The sequence below is a fragment of the Galendromus occidentalis genome, unplaced genomic scaffold (assembly GCF_000255335.2).
Source record: "Galendromus occidentalis unplaced genomic scaffold, Mocc_1.1 scf7180000077525, whole genome shotgun sequence".
NCBI classification, from domain to species: domain Eukaryota; kingdom Metazoa; phylum Arthropoda; class Arachnida; order Mesostigmata; family Phytoseiidae; genus Galendromus; species Galendromus occidentalis.
In genome coordinates, this window is record NW_003805513.1 from 334,543 (window position 1) to 355,125 (window position 20,583).

The window sequence follows — 20,583 nt, forward strand, 5'->3', positions numbered from 1 at the left end:
CTCATCGAGCTCCATCAAAGCAAATTAGCACCAACTGCAAAGTCTCGCAGGCTTCCGTTTCAGCACCCGCAGATGTTCGGAGGAAACAAGGGATTTAAAGAGGAATCCGCCGCGGATGACCGACCGTGACAGTAGGTCCGGGAAGTGATAATCCTGATTAGGCTGCGGCGCCAGTGTTACTCTCGTCTACATCCAATGACTCTCGTGAAATTTCGCAGCATGCAGGGTTTGATCGAAAATTCCGTTGCGGGTCGATCCGGAGCGAACACGACCTGAAAAACTGATCCCGATGCGGGTTGCACCAGTCTCGTATTCGTAGGAACGCCGCTCGTATATTGGGCCTTCCGGAGACATCGGAGCTCTCGCTCCGCTCTCGCGAGATTCCGTGGTTGCCGACGATGCCACACAGGAGGGATAACTCCCCGGAAGGAAACAACATTCACCATGTGATTCTGATGATGTAGGATACTGAACATAAGAATATTACACCATACACCTAATGCGAGTGACACATGATACCATAGGAAAATGATTCGATGCGCGATAGGGTCGGGAATCAGCGGCGGATGCTCCCGGATGCAATCACCCCTATTGAGGATGACGTTTCCCCAGAAAGTTTCATACTACACTCTGGGAACTAGCATTACCAGCTCCTCATCATCGGTCCCTCTGGGCATTGAGCCAAGCGAGGAAATAGCTTAGTTTCTTGGATCGTCAGCCAGCCCCATGCTAGGCGGAATCCCTCCCCGTCCCATTCCTCTCCCGGGACTCACAGTTCGCCCTGAACGCTTTCCCCTACCTACGATGACAACACCCCGTGTTCTTGAACGTGACTTGACCTAGGAGTGCGACCGAGAAATATTAGAGGTACCATATTTTGATCGGTTGTCAGGCTCAGAATCATCCCCCGACCCCGTGTCACTGAGAGCGTACAAGAACTGACCACTCTCTTGAGCGCTGGCATTAACGAATCGCGCAGGAGTGAGTTTCACAGTGTGTAATCCGTGGAAAGAGTTCGGTTCGTTTGCGCGGCGAGGCTGTGGTCGTTCGCCGTCCATGAGAGTGCGAAAAAAAGGGAAAGTCTTAATGCGCGATCGAAAAGTCAGCGACGACTCTGATGTCTACAACGAGCTAGCGTCAATCAGTTCTTATGCACGCTCCGAAGGCTCAAGTGCTGGCTGCAGCGAAAAGGATTTGATAATTATTCGAGTAGTGCCTGAGGAGCTCCATCGGCCATTGGGAAGACGCCGTCAAAGAGGAGACTTGACCTCGCGCCGCGGGAAGGTATCGGATCCATCCGCGATAGTGTCCCCGTGGGAAAGTTCTCGTTTGCGGAGAACATTCGTTGTTACACCCTGCTTGGGTCGGCATCTAGATGTCCTCAGATCCAGAAACTCCCACACAAGCTGATCCGAGCCTCAGCGATCACGCTCATCTAAGCTTCTCGGGAGGCGGATTTCTCGGAATCTACCATGCCGGAGTTCTACAAGCCTTCAAAGACTTCGCTCCGGAGATAACCACACGTAAAGTTCTCGGAGCCTCCTCCGGAGCCCTGGCTTCGTGTTTCCTCGTTTGCGATCTACCCGTCGAGCGGGCGGTCGATGTCGTTGCCCGCATGGCGGTCCACTGCAGGAGCTTGAGTCTGGGTCCTCTGGATCCTGGCTTCGACATTTTCAACATCATGAGGGATGGACTCGAGAAGTGTTTGCCCGAAGACGCGCATATTCGGTGTTCGGGCAGAATGTTCATCTCCGTCACCCGAGCCTTCAGTCAACGGAACGAGATCATATCGGTGTTCGACTCGCGCGAAGAGCTCATCAACGCGGTCATGGCATCGTGCTTCATTCCATATTTCTTAGGGATCATAGCTCCGAGAGTCAAAGGTGTGTTTTACATCGACGGAGGTTTCAGCGTCAACGAACCGGTGCACGACGAGTTCACCGTGACAGTGTCTCCTTTCCCTAATCGAGGAACCGTTATACGACCTCGGAAGGAAATGTTCCCCATCTCGACGATGCCTTCCTCGATAATTACGATGTACAAAACGGTAGCGGCTCCGCCGCTGGAGAAGCTCATCGAAATATGCCAGCAAGGCTATGAGGACGCTGTTCACTATTTGCGAACACATAATCTGCTCTCATGCCGAGAGTGCTCCGAATCGAGACGGAAGACGTCGATGAAGAAGAAGAATAAAAAAGGTTCCGCAATCGCTTGTTCCAAATGCGACAGCCTTATTTCGCTGTCGAGATCTCCACGGATGGAGGAAAAGTACCTGAAACCCTTCATCGATGCCGCAGCCGCTGAGCGCAAACATCGAGAGCTACACCCGCTAGTTTCAACACGTGCCGTGCAGACCCTAATTGTGCTCTTTTCACTTCTGGCTCTGCCTATAACATCTGTTGTGACATGGGCGCTGAGGGTTTATAGGTATCTCGTGGAGCATTCTACTTTCGTCGGGTACGTGAAGCAGATCACCTCGCAAAACGAGACGCACTTGGAAGGCTCTGAGGGTCGCGGGAAATCCTTCAGGGGTCGTTCGTATCCTCATTCTTGACGTTCCCTCAGGATCGTGCTCCCGGGAAGGAACTTTCTCCGCTTCCCGCCTCAATGAGTAATGGGAAGGGCTGGAACTGCAGCGCGGGCGCGCCAAAAGTCGTGAATTCTCATGGTATTCCCTGGCGATCATCGATGGAAAGTCTAGGGGGTCGGAAACCCGGCGGACTCCCGGGAGAAATGCCGGGAATAGGTCCCAGCCTTAGAAATGAGTATGTAATTGTGCGCAAACGAAGAACGTTGGTGTAGGGATTTCAAATTTAATTAAAGCTGAAAAGTTGTGTGGTGAACTCGAATCAATTCTTTCTTTTCCGAAGGGGGTCCCCTCGTCTGCCACGCTCGGCAAAGCACTCGATAATGATCATTGGTGGAATCTCGTTGAGTGGTGAATCCTACTTCGCGAATGTGCCGGGGAATTTTGATTAAAAAAAAAAGTTCGCCGCGGCATTCTCGGCGGGTATCCATGGGAGCTCTCCCCTCGCTTTCGTCGCAGCCACGACGGGAGGATACCCTACATCTGAAGAACCGATTTGATGGGCCCTATATTCTATAGGCGACGAATTGGGATGATCTTCGGACAGTTTCCCGCGGAGAAGCTGCTCTTGCTTCCGTTTTGTGGGTATCCAAAATTCTTGCCTGGCTACAGCCCGGCGGTTTCCTGTGATTTTCCCTCCTTCGGTCTGTTTCCGCCTGTCACGCATATGCAGTTCACGCTTGCGCCTCAGAGTTGGTTAGATGGGCGGGACCTCAGAGTGATATTTATATGGGCGGGACCTCCCTCGTTGTCGCATCCGGCGCCGGAGGTCAGCAAATTGTTCTGCCACTTCCGGCATTGCTCCCTTTGAACTTTCTATTCTATGGCGCGGCTCTGAATCCGTTCAGCTGAATGAACGGCCTATCCGATTGAGGATGGAATTGAATGGAATCGATCAGGTCAGAAACGTCTACTGTGCGCAGAGATACTCAAGGAATTGAGATCGAGCTTGTGCCTTGACTTTAGAGGCAGAGCTGCTAGTTCAGCTCATGCCGTAGCCTCCGACGCCAATTTGCGATTCCAGATGCCTCCACAGCCGATCGGGGAATGTCTGTCCGCATCCGGTCTCCGAGCTTTCCTGCCAGAGAAACATCAATCCACTCCGCTCAGACGGATCTGTGTTCAGGGAGAATAGGGTCAAAGCCAGGATGCGGGTACAATCGAAATTTATTCAATCAAGCAGCTTTCACATTTTACTTCTGCTTATTTGTCACATGGAGTGATTCATAGTACCTACCAGCAATTCTTCTCGAAGCCTCGGAACTTTGGCGGTGTCAACGAAGGACGTTGCATTCATTCACCCGTTTTCCATTCGTTCCAGAAGTACATATTGTACACATATACACAAGTCTTCCAAGCTGTACGCTGTTCTAAGATAGGATCGGTCCCGTTGTGATTCCGGGGATCGGAATCGATTCTTGATCGCACCGAATGTGGACCTCGACTCCCTAGTTTTACATAGATAGGCATGCCTCCCAATCATTCAAATCCTGCCATAACTCATAGTAACAGTGATTCGCATAATGATTTCTCCCGAATCTCAATACCTTAATAGTATAGTATTTAAAATAAATACACTTAAATAGCAGACCTCTAAGCAGAAGTCTCTTTCAAGCCATACTCTTCTTTTCCGTCCTTCTCTTTCTTGGCCCGATTCAATCTCTGTGCTCTTCGCCTGTAGATGAAGTATGCGAATACTCCGATGCCGAGGACCACGGCAAACAGAATAACGCTTATGACGAACCAGGGCGTCGGGATCGCAGCCGGGTATGGATCGGCTTCGGGAATAGCGTTCGTAGCGTTGATCATGTAGCCCAAAGACCACCCGAGGTTGTATCCCTTGGCCTCCCGCAAGAAGCTGACCCGATTCAAATTCTCGTTGCTGATGCCGAAGTTTTGAAGTAGACTGGTGACGTAGGCGGCTCTGAAACAGCCCGTGGAGGCGAACTTGTCTTTCCCTTTGTATACCTCGTCTTTGACCTCTTGGTACGGCCGTCCGCAGAAGTCGTAGACGGATCTCCCGAGCTCGTCCATTGAGGTCCCATTGAAGCCCAGCTCGTCGATAACATAAGTGAAGCCAGAGAGCGCCGAGAAATTGGCGTTGGGGACGGCGATCGGCATCCTTCTGAAGCATTCATTGAAACCGCGGAATCTGCAGTCCTTTTCGGGGAACAGGTTCGATACGGTGCTTTGACAGACAGCGCTTTCGCCGGTGCCAACGATTCGGAGCTTCTGCAAAGGTTAAGAATGAGAGTACTGATTTTGAACTCATGAAGATCGACCTCGACGATTTCAAGAATCCTTGATTTACGAGGACGTATCCGCTCTTCTCTGGCTCACCGTGGCTTTCTTCTGGTAGAGATTTTCAGGCATGTCCTTGTGAACCGTGCATGGAGAGAGAATTCTCTCGAGGTTTACGAAATCTTTGTAGCCCTTGTTGTGACACGGAGAGTCAATTTGTCTACCGAGATCGTATTTCTGCAGAATAAAATCCGCCCTTGAAAAACTACGCAATGCGGAGTCCTTGGCGTATGTCGTCACTTTCTTCCTCATAGCGCGATTAATATGGGATTCTTATTCCTATCATATGGAAGAGAAACCAACCTGCTCGCTTAGGAGCAACATAATGTAACGGGAGAAGGCCTCGTTGAGTCCGAAGCATAAATAAGTTCGCGAGAACACGTTGTATTCGTGACCGTATAACTTCATGAGACGGAACTCGGGATGATTCGAATTTCGGTCAACTTCGAAGGCGATTTGCGTCGACGCTCCTCCGCAATCCATGGCACCAACGAGATCTTCCGGTTTCGTCTGAAATATGGATATAAAATTGATGAAAAAGCTCCATTTCACTGTCGCATATCTGATTCTTCGTTTTTCCGAATCTCGATTCGTTTTTCCGATTTTCAAGTGAATATCAACGCAGGGTCTCAAACGCGAGAAGTCGTGAGTCAGCAAAGTCATGTAATGTAGAGTGAGGGAAACACGAAATCAAGATCGAGTGATCGCTTCGGGAACCTTGACCGTTACGCGCTCATGCTCGCGAGCGTTGTTGCCGTCCGAGTGCACTCCATTGCACCCGGGAGGGGGGAACTCAGTGTCTTGACCGCAACATCCGGCACGCGGATGCTCCTTCACCACGGGGATAATTTCATCGAGGCCGACGGCTAGATCGCTTCATGCAACCTCGAATGAGCGATCACTTATCATGAGTCAATGCATCGTCCGGATTTCATCGAGCTTTGTTTCGCGCGTTATTGAACGAAGCGTATATGAAGGCGGCGCGTCGATTCTGACGAGCAGAACAATGCTTGCTGAAGAACCCGACCGAGGGATCGCATTTCTGAGTTTAGATCGATGAAAACGAACGAACGACAGACCGCCCTGCAGCGTTAACCGTCACAGAAGCGTCACGAGTCAGCAAAGTGCTCGGAATCGACGTTCCGGAAGGACACGATTCTCGAATGCACACTCTTATCGGGACTGTGTGAGAAACACGATCCTGGAGTTCATGGCGATTCGCGAATCAGTCTGCTCCCGCCGCTTTCGATAACCCGTGTCGAGGAGTACAGAGCGTGAAATCGCTGTGTAGCTAAGTAAGTCAGATAGCTAGCCAGTTCGATGATTTTAACGAACGATTGACGAGAGCAGCACTCCGGTGTCCGTGGCTGTCTGCCTCCGAGACGATTCGGCGATTCTCGTCTTCAGGAGTGCTCGCTCACTGGCTGATGACCGGAATATATCCAATTGGTCTTCGGGGCCTCTCACACGACGCTGAAGATAGCTGTGGCTTCGACCTCTCTCAGCCTCATTCAAACAGCGTGCGAGCGACAAGCAGTCGGCCCGTCAGTCAGCCAGCAAGATCGTCTCGATCCGGAGGGGCACGAAACATGTAATGAAAATCGTCGTCAAGATCTCCTCCTGTGGCTGCGATTCCGACAGCGACCCGCAGAAGATCTTTCATCGAGCTTATCGGTATTATATCGCCAACCTCGCCTCTTGACTGATCTCTTCCCTTCGAGGACATGCATCCGATTGCGGAGCGTTACCCATCTGGAGATAATTCCGACTGCCGGAGATCAGAACTTACGCGATCCTTCGGGAGCTTATCGAGGAGATAATTCGCTGAAAGCCACGCCGAGAGTCCTTCATCTTGACCGGTCAGGATCCCCGCCGAACCAAAGGACATCCCTGAGCCTTTTATGGCTGCTTCCGCGGCCAGAAAATTCAAGTCGGCTTTCTCGGGATCGGTGATGCTAGTGGGGGAAAGATCGACATTTCATTGTGGTCTTCTGATTCGAAGGAAACATCGGATTTCGAACTTTGAATTGAAGCGAATATGAATTTTCCCAGGAGTTCCCGATAATCAGCTTAGTAGACTCACTTGAGAAGCCGCATTCCGGCGGTTGCACTGAGATAAACTTTGGTTCTGTAGAGTTCTTGAGGAGGAATGGCCTTCTTCACTTCTTCCAGCAGATCTTCCAAAACCTTCTGCGTTTCTCGCGGGGTGAGGGCCGAGATCCCAGACGAGTCTGATCCAGCATGGGCGACCTTCGGAAAATTAATGGAGAGTTTAGCCGTTGTGCCGAACGGACAAATAAGGCGTGTCTGCACAAAAATCACTCGTCTCGTATCATAAATTTCGAATTGCACATGGTCTGAACTACTCCGACTCCGAACAGTGATTGGGACATGACTCTTCCTGTCGGTATAATTCGATACCCGCTGAGGTAACCATTATTGATGATTGAGGATTTATCGATTCAAAAAGGGCAAAAAGGAAACACAAACCTGTATCGCTTTTCCGGTTCCGAAAAACTTCGATCCATCCCAATGGTAGAGCGTTGCCTCTGAATGTGAGGAACCCGCATCGATCACCACCCCATACTGGAAGCGAAACGTGAATGAAAACCCGAATCTGACTCCGCTGGGAGGAGGAATATGGTGATGATTTCATCGAGCCCACAGGAAATGTCCCAAGGGATTCAGGGTTAGGGTTCCGAAACGTTTGGCTCGCCCGAATTCCGCCGGGCTGGTTAGTGACTGAAATCTCGGCTCTTGAGTCTCCTGAGCCTAAGACGTATTTTGTGAGCAATCACGGAAGGGTTATCGGGGTTTGTTTGGTTCGACCGTTTGATGGGATCGATGCCGTCGGTGCAACGTTGCCGTGAAGCTATTTCCGCCATCAAGAGTAACAAAAAGGAAAGGCCGATCACGACTCCGCTCCGGCGTAGCGTCGAATGAATCGTGGAGACAACTGTCTTCATTAGCGCACCCGAAACGCGGTTCACAACTTGATTGACCGCGTAGGGGCCGCTCTGCCAGGCTGCTTCCGACCGGAGTTTTGAATTTCTCCGCGGACCAAGAGCAGGCATCGTCATTTCGACACTGCGACAAAAATCTGTCGCGGTCGACCATTCTCGGGATTCCCGATCGCGAGAGCGATCATTGAAAGCTCTCACGCAATCGCTCATTTCGTCTCTCTTGTCGCTCGCACTTCTGATTGTCCGCCTCAGCCTTTCCAGTGGGACCCCGGCTCCTTATTTTCTCGTGATTTCATTCCATGGTGTTTGTAAGTTTTTTTTTCTCTTTGTTTCCCTCGATCAGGACGTTGCTATGCCATCCTTCCACAGCGACATTCACGCAACCCGGATTTCCACCGGGATTTTTAGGAAAGATGACGAGAGCAGTTCTGAGGAATTCCCGATAACGGACCCACATTTCTTAGTTGTCCCGGTGGCTTCTTCGCTCGGTCTCACTGTATCGTGGAGGACCATGGGGGATCGGTTTCGACAGTCTCGAGAAGTCTTGATCCGAACTTTCTCTCACACCTCAGTCGAGTATCTCAAGGAGGAGGACCGCGATCGAGACAATATTAGATGTCGGAAAACTGTTATTCACTAAGCCTGCTCGAGCCGGCACACTGGCTCCGTAGGCCTTCGCGATGCGTGCGAAAGCAGGTTCAGTGAGCATAGCAGCGCTCGATCAGATGCGGCGCTCGACTTACTCAGCCGAATGCTTCCGTGAAGGACAGTCAGCTGTACAGGTATCCACTGACAAGATCGTCAAGTTGTAATTTACATCGCTATTGGACCCTCTCGGCGCCGGTGACGGGAGCGTCTCTGCTCGACACGAAGTCGAACAATCGAATGTGTACAGATTTTCCGTCAGTGTTTCAAAAACTCGCCGTAAGAGAGGCAATCGAGCCTGTGTGTCCAGCACGAAGCTTTGGTCTCAAATATTCTCCGTCTTGTAAATATATCAACATTTCCTCCTTCCCCCCCCTGTCAGCTGTGTGATCAGTCTCGGATAGTCGAGAAAAATGCTACAGATTTCGGATGCACCCTGAGGCGAAGCGTTTTCCATCCCAGGAGCGATCCTGCGGCAGCGCATCACCTACAGTAATCAGTACTTTCTGTGCGCCAAGCTGAACATGACTTCCGACCTGGCAGCTCGTCGGCTAGACTAAGTAATTTGCCGTCTCCAAAAACGCACGCCATGCAGGATCCGTTGGGAAAGCAAAACGAACGTTTTTTGTCGTTGCCGCTAGCCCCGAACACTGCGGTCGCTTCTTCCAACGGCCCGAAAGGAGAGAACGAGCTGTTCAAGGTCGTTCACGAGCAGTACCGTGAGAAGAATCTCTTTGACAGATAGCGTTGAGACAGGGTGACTTTCTGTTTCGTTGAATTGAGCGAATTTATCGGAAAGCTCGAGGCGAGAAGACTTCTAGTGAGAAGGAGTAGACCGCCGGAGCCAAATGGGACGACTGAACGAAAAATCCTTTCTCGGTGCCATCACGAGATCACCGCGCTTCGTTTTCGGGGATGAAACATCTTTGCAACGTGATACTCGAGAATCCTCTATACTATAGTTAGTTTATGGAAGCATTGGAATGAGTACGATCTCCCAGATCCTGCTTTCGGGTATCAAATATACACCGGAGGCAGAATGTGGAAACGCGCTAGACCTGTTTTTAGCGCCGAGCCGGTAAACATGAATAATTCGATTCTCGCCAGATTTCCGCGGTACGTCACCGTAGGAACTCCGGAAGCGATGACGCATTTTTCACTGCGAACGCCCGGGTAGGTACTTTTCTTCGTGGATTGACGATGACCGTGCTCAACAGAACGCTCACGGCTCGAAAGTTCACTTCTGTCGGCGTGACAGAACGCGTCCAGCACACAAAAAGCGCGTCGCGTGGCTTCCTCTCCCATTTTGATACAGAATTTTAACATTCAAGTCCATTCATTGTACGGCTTTTCAATCCATACCGCCTCTAAACGTTGTCAGCGCGTTTCCTAACAACTCTTGAGCGTCGATAATGTCACCCGGGAGTTTATCCCAGCCCGCGTTCTGACCTGGTTTATGAATTCCGCATATCACCAGCCTGGAGCCCGCTCACCACGAATGAGATCGGCACGATCCCCGAACCGATTCTTGGTCAAATTATCCGATGGCAGAGAATACTCGGAGAGAAAAGATTTTTTGGACACTTACCACGAACGGAGCTTTCCCAGATGTCGCGGCGTATATTGAGCCGACGATCACGAGTCCGGTCAGAGCGAGCAGCGATATATATGTTGCCAGCACTCGCCAGTTGATCAAGAATAGGAGATCGTCACCTTCAGCTGGAAACCGAGAATTTTCTCTAAAACACCGTCGAGAATTGAGTGCAATATAGACGGATCAATCACCCCCCAGTGTAAAGTCCACGTTAATCTTCACGGCTTATATTCTGAGACAGCCAAGGGCAGTACACGAGTATTGACCGTGGGGAGTATGAACGTTTTCAGACTTCGAGGCTCGGAGGAGACCAGTTTACGATCTCAGAGCCGGCCTATCCTTTCGAAGTGCTTCGATTATGAACGTTTATTCGAAGGTCTCCACGCACGAATCGAATGCTTTGTTTGACCGAGCGCTTCACTTTCTCGCTACAAACATCTCAGTCATCGTTTCGTCAAAAGCCCCTTTTCCGTCCGTCAATTATTGCACGGGCCTTTTCTCGTCCGTTCCCCGAAATTCCTATATCGTTCGCTCAGCATTCTGAGCGAGCGTCCCTGTGCCTTGATAATTTCTTCAACGAATGTACCCCGCTAGGTATGATTCACCCGGGAAGAAGACTCTCGCGAAGAATTCCGATTGTATGACAGACGCCGCTTTCGTACAAGCGGTCAATGCGGTTGGCATGATGGGAAATAAAGAAGGGAGCTTCCGAGAAACGGATCGTAGATGTGAGCTGTGAATCACGCTGGGTGACTACGTATTTCCAACCAGAATGAGCTCAGTGATGCTATCACCGAACGATCCCGATTGGCGTTTTGAAGCGGCTAATGTCCTCCGTATAGTTTACCTTTCGGCCTCAAATAGACCGTGTCGCCGGTGGTCAGTTTATAGCTGGAGACTTGTTTCCTCTCCGCAAGCATAACATTTTCTTCCGTATATAATCCTGCGGGAGAGAAAACGAATGAAGCGTTTAGAACGACGATCTGGTGTCGTGATTCTTCCCCGAGCTAATTGAGATATACACAGAACGAGCCGTCAACGGGTTTTAATGGGATGAACATAGATTGACGAAGAGGAACGTTCCAACAAATTGTTGCGACAGGAGCCGTGGCTCTATCGAGGAGTGGAGCCTCAGCGATTACATCATCGGAGTCGGCAGAAAAGTAATGAGGGAAACAATCTTGCTGTCAATTCGCTCCGGACGGGAAGCTTCGACCCTCGAGCACTTCCGTTCTTGCTTCCGACGTGAATTTGTCTCATCTTCGGACGGTATGGCTGGATCTATCCGCTTTCAGCGGGTAGTCGATTGGGATGGTTCGATCGTAGTGTCACGGAGAGCTTTTGTCGATCTGCCTCATTTAGATTTACTGCGAGGGAGCCCGGAATTCACTTACCGAGTCGAATGTCCAGGGGTATTTTGAACTCATGACACGCTGCGCCGAGTATCGATGCTGCCGGCGTTTTGGCGCTGGTTGCAACGGTTGCGCTCTCGCCCATCTCCTTCGTCTGGTTGACCACCCGGAGCTCCATCGTATCGATGGCCGAGTAATCCCTGGAAACATAGGTAGAGAAGATGAAGCTTCCGTCGACATCTTTGAATTTGAATTTTCCAACCCGAGGAGAGTCGGTGTTTGCGGAGGCGAGAGCTCTTCAGTGAACATTGAGAACTTGATTATCGATTCTATTGTCTTCATCGAAGCTTCGGTAGGTCCAGCCAGCTTCTTCGAATGGAACACCACGTGAAAGTCGAGCCTATTCAACGGGGAACACTTTCGGAATTTCACTCCGGCAGCGGTCAAAACAAAGAGCCTTTTGAATAGCCGAACGTACGGTTTTCTCGAAACTATTTGCGAGGAATTGTCTTCGAATTAAGCTTGAAAAATCATTCAAAAGCCGACCCGCCGCTTCCTTCTCACGCTGATTAGCCACACTGACGTTTCCCCGAGAGTCGGAGCAGCTACGCTGCGATCCTCGTTGCTCGGTCGGAAATCATTATTTTCCACCGCAAATCGTGAAGGTGTCAACCACGGGTCGGGGTTCACGCAATACTAACGATCAATCTACGAAGGTTTGATTCGGATGTTTGTTTGATTGTTTTTTTGAACCGCGATTAAGTTCCCCAATCGGATTTTCCAACGCGATTCGACGTTGCACGGTACCGTCGAGGTGCTTCCGACTGTGGTTTCATAGGAATTCGAAGTGAGCTCAGCCGCCGGATAAGATTAGTTCGGCATTGTGGCTTCTGTCGAGATTATTAGCTGATATTTAGTCGCCAGGCTACTATCATTGTTTTGCGTTCTTAGATAGCGACCTGACATTGCACTTCAGCCCGTAGACAGGGAGAGTAATAACTCTGTTTCTTTCAGAGACGTTTCTCTCCGACTCGGTCAGCCGTTCGACAACCACACTGATGGGAAACACTGCGGCCGCAGTCGCTCAATCACCACCAGCCCTGGGCAGAATGTAGAGCACCATCGGAATGACGAGGAAACTCCGTTCTCGACTTTCGTCGGAACTCGAAAATCTTCCCTGCCCCGCGCTTCAAGTCGTGAGTTCCGAGCAAATGCTCGTATACCTAATAAATAAATGAATAAAAGCCTCGGAGGGCACGCGAGGGGAATCACGAAGTCCGACGCAAAAAGTACGGTGGTCCGAGACACCGACTCGAGTCTATCTCGTGAACGATCACCTCGCGCTCTCAGGTGGGCGTTGGCGGGTATCGATAACAGCATTGAGCAGGCAACGGGATCGGCAGGCGTCGCTCGCTCACCGAGCCTCAGTCAGAGTTTGTAGTGCTCGCGAGCTTGTATTTTCGGGACACGAGTTGGCTGAGCAATCATTGGGTAAGAAGGCAATTGCTCTGATCACCGGTTCCGCCGGACCGCTCGGGTTCGGCTCAGGCTTCGAGAACGACGAGAGTAGCGATTCTTCCACCCAAAGACCACAAGCAAAATGGACGAGCGGGAAACGACACAGGAAGACGTCCAAACATTTCAGGAAACGGCGGTATGTCCCTAGCGAGGCTACGGCTGTCAAGGGTAGCACGAACGCTGGGCGGTGGTCGAGGTACAAGCGAAACACGGCAACAAGGACGTGTCATCTGGGTTTTAGGACCTTGCTAACGACAACTAGACTTCAAACTAGACCCAAGGACAAGCGAAGTGCGCGCTCTCTGCTAGAATGAGGTCGAGCGCGACTTTTTGAGTTTGAGCCCCGGGAGCACGCTCCGGGGTTTCTAGAGTCGGTGTTGCTCGGAAGTCCGCTGAGAAGTTTGCGAACTTTCGGAGAACGCAGCCATCCTACATTTCGTCTATTGCTCGGTCTTATGGAAACGAGCGAAAAGAGGCTTCTAGGGAAGTCATTCAGAAGTGGGAAAAATTCAACGTACCATCTCGATCGGAAAACTGAAATGCTTGCGAAGAGCCACAGCATAGCGAAGCGTTCAGGAGAGGAGTCCTATCAAAAGGACTCGCGCAGGGTCCCGCTCGGAGTTCAAGCTCGGAGATCGTTGTCCGAGCGAGGAAGGCACACTCCGATGACTCCAATGACAGGTCGCCCTGAGGGCTTGTCGAATTCGAGCTCGAGAGACGTTGACTAGCAGGTCGAGACCCTTTCGCTTGAGAAAGTGAGGTTTGGAACTTTGATAAGACGTCACTTTTTGCGTCGCTTGTGTCAGGATTCATCGAAAGTGAGTAACCTCCTTTCAGATAGAGTTCAGGTATTGAGGGGGGTCGACCGGTCGTATCTACATCGTTTTGAGTACACCCGATTTCGTTCACGATTCCAAAAGATAACGTGGATTCGTCGAAGCTGGTGCTACCGGTGCTGATTCGACGTCAATCTGACCTGTCGGAAGCGGAAACAAGTGACTTACTGATTACGAGGAGAGAGATTCGGCGGTCCAAGGCGCACTGCTTCCTTCGGCTCGCGCCTATCCGAAGCTCGCTCGTTTGAATATTATCCGACGGTACACTGTACTTCAGTCAACGGTCCTCGGAGGAACGATTCCACGAACAAAACAGGTTTCAGTGGCCGTTGCTTGACGCAGAAACTCAATGAAGAGTCGTGGATAAATGCGCGCCACTCTGAACTACCCTTACCGAAAGCAAGAGGAGAAGGGCTCGCTTTGCTCACTGACTGTCAGACTGTCTGAGCCTCTTACCAGAGCCATCATCGCATCGAATGAATGGTTCGATGTCGATCCGATCGATAGATAGAAAACGGTGGTACGCAGAGCGAAAATTGCCTCGCGTTCGGATATATATTCAATTCTTCGATTACCCTGCCTAATCACGGAACAAGCGACCCGCACTCCACGGAGCTAGAACGACAGCTCCGTCTTCGAAACGTCGAAAGAGAGAGCGATCGATGCATCTGTGGGATCGACTCGCGGAAAATACGCCTTGTCGCTGGACTCGACCGCAGTTCTGAGCTTAGGACGCGCATTCTTCTGTCAATCTCCCTTTCATTGTTGCAGCAGTCGGTGGCGTGCGCGCGATCTAGCGAGCAGACTCCTTTGTGCATTCCGACCTTGACGCTGCATGTCAGTTTTTTTCGAGAAAAGTTGAGACATCCTCGCGTGCATGGTTACAGTAATAGGGCTCGCTAAATGATTTTCACGCGGGTACCAACTGAGTCGTCACCATTGATTTTATCCGCTCACACAGGGAATGCCATACGATTCGGCTGCGAAGAAACGAGCGACGTCGAGGTTTCGCGGTTCCTGCATCATTTCACTGCCGCGGCGTCCGTAATTATGGTTGATAAGTTCGTGCGGTGTGGCCTCTGCATTTCTACGGCGTGGATTCGTCCCGGAGGAGCCGATCGTTTGCCTGAAGATTCTCATGTCAGATTCCAAAATCTAATCTTCAATGATCTCACCAGCCTCTGGTCCGACTGCCGAATAGGTGACAGGTTCTCCAGACTCGGGGAGCCGGTGAGCTCCGATGCATCGGAGGACCCTAAGGCGTGTGGAGCCCTTCTGTTGATCTAGCGAGACTGAGATCACTGGGCGCCATCCCTGTGAATCATCTGGCCACGACAGCCAGGCGCCAGACATTCTGCTCTGGCGTGTCGGTGCGTGGTCAGTTCGACCTGCCGTCCCGTAGATATCTAAAGGCTGAGTGAGCATAGACTCTTCCCGGACTGGATCTAAGTAGATCTGCCAAGGAGCGGAGTCTTATGCGAGGAGAGTCACCTCTGTCGTTCTCGAACTCACAATTAGATTCGGGGCGCTAGGCAGCAGCTACGAACTTCCCGGATGAGGAGCCTCGGTCCTGGCGTTCACCGTGCAAGAGCGGATAGGAACGCGCGATCGCGCACAGGGAGTCAGACGCGCAAAATTCTCGATTGGAGGTCGATTCCTCTCTGTTCTCTTCGTCCTTATCGCGAGCTCTGCCTCCGGCGATTGGCGAGTTCGAACCTAAAACGGACTCGGCGCTCCGTCACTGTCTTGAGGAGCGTCTCCGAATGGTGCGAGGTATCGACGAGCTGGGTGAGCCCGCTGCAAAATTCTTCAGAACATCCTCGGAGCTACTTGATTTCGGTTGCACTGCCATGCAGCCCCAATCGATACAGACAGACGCGGAATCGGGCCAGATGTCCGTTGATCTGTCATTGAACGAGTTCATCTATGGTTCGAGCTTGCATGAGGGACAAGGAAAAGATAGAAGAGAGGATGATTGAGAGAATACAGGATGAGGATATGAAATATAGAGCAGAACTCCGAGAAATGCTCATCGTGGGGCTTCGCTAATGGAAAGCTTAGCCGTGACCTGCAATGCGTGAGCCAAAACAAACGGTATCCTTGCCTTCCCCAGAATGACCTCTGGCACTTTTGGTAGAGCAATTATTATTGATGTTGCAAAACTGAATGTTGTACACAATAATTTCCCCATCCCGCATCATTAAGCCTACCACGAATTTCCGCGCGTACCATCTTCGCTTCTCTCCTCATGAACAATTCCAGTGGATACATTTGGCTGAAGAAGAGTGAGAACACTGACTGCCAGAGGGGAGAGGCGAGTTCATGACAGAGAGATAGCCGAGGACGCATCGGAGACTCCGCATGACTCAGAGCATGCGGCAGGGGGAATTTCAGCGTCCTCTCGCCAAGTAGAGATGAACACGGATACCACATCCCTCGATCAACCCATCAACACTAGAACCGATCTCAGAGTATGGATGATGGGCTCCACCTCTTCCAAGGTTGCGATAAGTGCTTTAAAAAATAATAAGTATCGCGATATTTCTTGCTCCACCACGCCCTCCCTCTGCCGGCACTCCCGGCTGCTCATACATTGAAATATTATTGTCATTTCAGTTTGATTGCGAGGCACAAAGTGAGCGCTAATCACCGCCGTGGTCTCACTTCCCGAGATTCGGCTGGACGCCCAGCCGAGAAATCGCTTCTGGCGGGATCATGTCTCGCTCGCAGCGCATGAAATCTTCCGACGAAGTGTGCAATCCGCTTTTCGCTACCCACAAATTCAGGATGAAAAAAAAACATCCCTGAAGTCTTCGTTAGGGTAAGCTCCCGATCCGGTATGGGAAAGACGAATCCGATGAACCGAGTAGACTCTGGCGCTGACGCTCCGCGGAGGAACTCCGAACGGAATCAGTGGACACGATAATCCAAAACTCTCGCGGACAAGCATGATACCCACCGACCATATTTAAGGTCCGGAAAGGTGAGACGCGTGATTGACAGAGACGTCGTTCTCTCCGTTGTGCCGGAAGCACGGATTTCTGTTCATGTTTTTAACATAACAACCAAAGTCGGAACTCCCACACTGAAACATACGAGACGACTACGCCGATCGCTAACATTAAACGAGCGGCTCGCCATTTAATCAATGCGGTGAATGTTGATGCTCTACCACTTGCGGAATGCGAGCCGCAGTGTCTTCAACACATTCCAGAAGGAGCCGCACAGCTCGTACCGACCAACTGATAGAAACATCCATCAAAAATCTTCCACAATACATACGAACAGCTCAAGCTGAGTGAGTCCATCACCGCGGCGGCACACAATGATAGCTATTGGACGCATTACCTCGTTTCTGCCTCTTCGGCGGCGAAAAAACGAAGGAAAAAACTTCGCCATTTTCCATCAAAATGTCAGTGCACCCGCGCGATCGACTATGTGTTAGCCGCTCCGCTGCTGAATCCCTGTGACCGGGAGACTTGATGCTTAGGCGGTTCCTGTCTCGTATGCTCGACTGCTCCACGTACACTTCATGCATGAGATGATTAACATCCGTGCAGCGGTCACGTTCACTTAATGTCGCCGGTCGTAACGTAGGATGGTCGCCTTCAGTAGCCACGGTGAACTTGGAGCACGAAGCCTACGGCAAAAGCACTCCCGGAATCATTTTCGTCTGGAGGTTCCAATGGCGCGAGAAACCCAAAACGTCGTAGTACCTCAGTTCAAAGCTACGATTCCATACGTCGCAACGGATCCTAGAATTATTGCTCGTTCTCATGCTCATCGCGGTCCCCGGGAAAACACCCCGATCTGGTCCTCCGAATCGCGTTGCCTCTGATCGCCGCTCATGTTAATGACAAGTAAAACAAAACTCGAGACGAGAAAGTATAACTGTCGACGCTCACGAGATTCCCTTCCGAAAAAACATTCTCTCTGACCATTGATTCTTTTCCCGACGCGGCCCGTTGAAGCTTCTCACAGCCGTGAGCGGGCTCCGGGCAGATTGGAAGCCGATTTTCCGTTTTCCTCAAGACCGAGCGGAAAATGGGAACCGGTCTCACCGGCGGATCCGGGCGTGCTCAGATCTGTGAGTATGAGTACGTCTGCTCTCGGAGCTGACAGTACGAAAGCGAATTTCCGCGAAAACGAGATATCCAGCTCCCTACAATGGCCGATATGGCACTTGACGCGCACGGCCCCGCTCGTATCCTCAGAAAATGCGATTGTGTAATTCGTAACGGGCAGCTTGTAATGAGGCGCGCATCCGAACTCTTCCTCATCGCTCCACCGACTTTCTGTCATAGCTGAGTCTTCGGGAAGCGGACTCATCCGCCGCGGTGATGTAGCGACTTTGTATCCAGGTGTCACAGCACATCACTGATAAGGCGTGATATTGAGGCAGAAGGTTCATGTTTGCTAACTACTCACCCTTGAGTTTTCATCGTGACGGTCCGGTGTTTGATTTCGTGAACCGTGTTGCTCCAACGGCGCCACACCTCACTTCAGCGCAAAGCCGCCATCGCCGTGGGTGAGAGAGCTGGCCCTCACTCTCCTCCATCGAAGTGCCCCAGCCAGTGAGCGTCGCTATACTCGTGAAAAAAAATGTTCTGAAACATGTCGGGGGTAGCTGTATCAGAGGGGCTCAGCTCGTGGGGCTTCGGATAACGAAAAAAAGAATTGCCACGGCTTAATTGCTCATTGGACAAAGAGCTGAGCAGGGCTAATCCGAAAAGAGGTTCAAACGTGATCGAGAACTGGACTTGGGATCGTAGAGGCCCACTGTCCCGAACGACCGACCCATGCCTGAGTGAGTGCCTGCCTGCCATGGCCAGGGATCAACGACCTCCATCGCTCTCTGGGGGATCATGGGTTAAGATTCTGAACCACAATCATTGGGATGAGGTCGGACTCCCTCGAGCCGAGGGTGCTCAACCGATGTCTGCAAGGTTCCTGTCATCGCGCGTTTTTCCGGGATGCTCCCCGAACCGCGCGTAGCGGTGACTCACGCAAGGCTCCGCCAGTGAAGGTACATGGATGACGGTTGTCTGGCCGGAAGAAAATGGTTCAAGACTCGAGATTCGGGGGGGGGGGGCTGCGACCTCAGCGAGGCTCGAATGGACTCTTCGTTGGGAGGTTTGCCAACAACGATTGCTATTGGCTCCCAGAAAACCCTCCTGAAGACCAGGAATCGATTTGTGCGCGTAAGGTGCGATCGGTGGCCGGGGCTGGGATCCCGAAAATTGAAACAAGTTTGAGTCGAAGCTGGACACCCTTTCCGATGCTCTTCGGGTCATGGCTCATCACCTTTCCTTTCCGTGCGCATGTGAGCGCGAATGTCACGCAGAATCGCGGTACACCAATCGTGTAAGCGAGACTGGTCGAGGCGCGGATCATCGGAGGCATCGAAGCGATTCCTGCATCCAGGCCATGGACTCTTACTGGTAATGGGGCGAACGGCTGTACACTGATTCTTTCAGAAATGTTCCGCGAGAGCGATGCTTTTAATTGCGCAGGAGCGTTCTTCGACGAACGAGCCGTTGTGACAGCTGCGCATTGTCCGACAGAAACGGCACCTGCCGAAATCAAGATCATGTTGGTCGCCGAAGGCCGTGGCTGAAAGCTTGGTGCAGGACGTTTTCTTTCTAATGATTTCCGAAATCCATCCTGAATGGGTCATCACGGATGACTCATCAGCAATTCTGATGACTGATGACCCAATGATATTGGTTAAGTATTGTGTAGCATCGAACAATTCGGGCGATTTATCTACCCTCGGCAACAAAAAATGTCGTGATAGCCGCCGACGATGCCTTCGTGACAGTTCGGGGCATGACGAACCTATTGGACGAGGAGGCTCCATATGTTTCGAAACAAGCTAGGCAGACTTCTGTTGCGTGAGACGTGCGTTCGAAGATGGGGAGAATGGACTCGAATGCGACGATACTCTGTGCCAGCCATGATCTCGGCTCGACTTGCGAGCGAGGCTTTGAGGGATCTTTAGCCCTCCGGATCAATGATACGTGGCCGCTCGACAAAGCTGTCTCAGCGGCACCGGCCGCCTGCCGTTCGAACGCACCCGGATTCACTGCATGCAAGTTTCAGCACACACGACATGGATTCCCGCTTATCAAGTCGGGATTCAGACGAGGAACTCTCTCGTCCCATGATCCAACCAGCTTGTTAAATATCCACATGCATTCTCATGATGACCATGATTCGTAAGGTGCGAATGAATAGACGAGCTGCGGTTTAGCGAGAGATAATTTTTTCTTTACATGCTGCTGCAGCTGATGATGATGTGTTCTCGTCCAGCGAAAATCTTTCTCTACAAAAAAGGCTTTCTTCCGACAGAGTTTACAATAATCCTTTTGTACCGACGCATCACGATTCTTATCTTAATCAACTTTTTGAACATGTTTACATACATCCACATGAATTATGGCAGCCTCTTCAGCGGGGAGACGGGATCTCACTCAAGATCAACCTAGGCGGACTCGTTCCGCGATCAGCGATGGACGAATTGCTTCGAAAATTTCAGAGCGAAGAGGGACGTTTTCGTCTTATTATTTTCCCTCGGCATGATCGGAGAAAGTCAAATCTTTCAGATTGATGATCGAACAGAAAAACGACCGAATCCTCGAAAATTGGGAGTCCCCTGGGAGCTGTTTATCGAGAGGCCGGCGAAAGCAACCCGGAATCGTGCCTCGTTTCGGAGTACCGAGCTTGTGTCTCGTAGAAGCTGCTTAGACATATATGTCAATGTCAATTATATTATGATTGTATGATC

The 20,583-nt window shown here is 51.1% G+C and overlaps 2 protein-coding genes across 2 annotated transcripts; one reads left to right on the forward strand and one right to left on the reverse strand.

Annotated features, from left to right (window-relative positions):
- Positions 1-1,128: 1,128 nt before the first annotated feature.
- On the forward strand, positions 1,129-2,554 carry LOC100898521 (patanin-like phospholipase domain-containing protein). Its single transcript, XM_003747872.2, has one exon. The coding sequence runs from the start codon at positions 1,376-1,378 to the stop codon at positions 2,552-2,554; it is 1,179 nt and encodes a 392-aa protein (XP_003747920.1). The 5' UTR covers positions 1,129-1,375.
- A 1,189-nt stretch (positions 2,555-3,743) lies between these two features.
- On the reverse strand, positions 3,744-18,238 carry LOC100898662 (ectonucleoside triphosphate diphosphohydrolase 1). Its single transcript, XM_018641191.1, has 10 exons — positions 18,225-18,238; positions 11,485-11,642; positions 10,938-11,033; positions 10,085-10,215; positions 7,379-7,474; positions 6,972-7,138; positions 6,678-6,843; positions 5,192-5,398; positions 4,928-5,065; positions 3,744-4,819 (listed from the first exon to the last, which is right to left on the reverse strand). The coding sequence occupies exons 1-10, from the start codon at positions 18,236-18,238 to the stop codon at positions 4,181-4,183; spliced, it is 1,812 nt and encodes a 603-aa protein (XP_018496707.1). The 3' UTR covers positions 3,744-4,180.
- Positions 18,239-20,583: the final 2,345 nt, after the last annotated feature.

Bases quoted from the DNA above. Each gene is read 5' to 3' on its own strand.
- LOC100898662 (XM_018641191.1), bottom strand. The intron at 5,066-5,191 runs GTTGGTTTCTCT...TTTATTCTGCAG, and splicing joins TGTTGCTCCTAAGCGAGCAG to AAATACGATCTCGGTAGACA. The intron at 4,820-4,927 runs GTGAGCCAGAGA...TAACCTTTGCAG, and splicing joins TCTACCAGAAGAAAGCCACG to AAGCTCCGAATCGTTGGCAC.
- LOC100898521 (XM_003747872.2), top strand. From the start codon at position 1,376: ATGTCCTCAGATCCAGAAACTCCCACACAAGCTGATCCGAGCCTCAGC.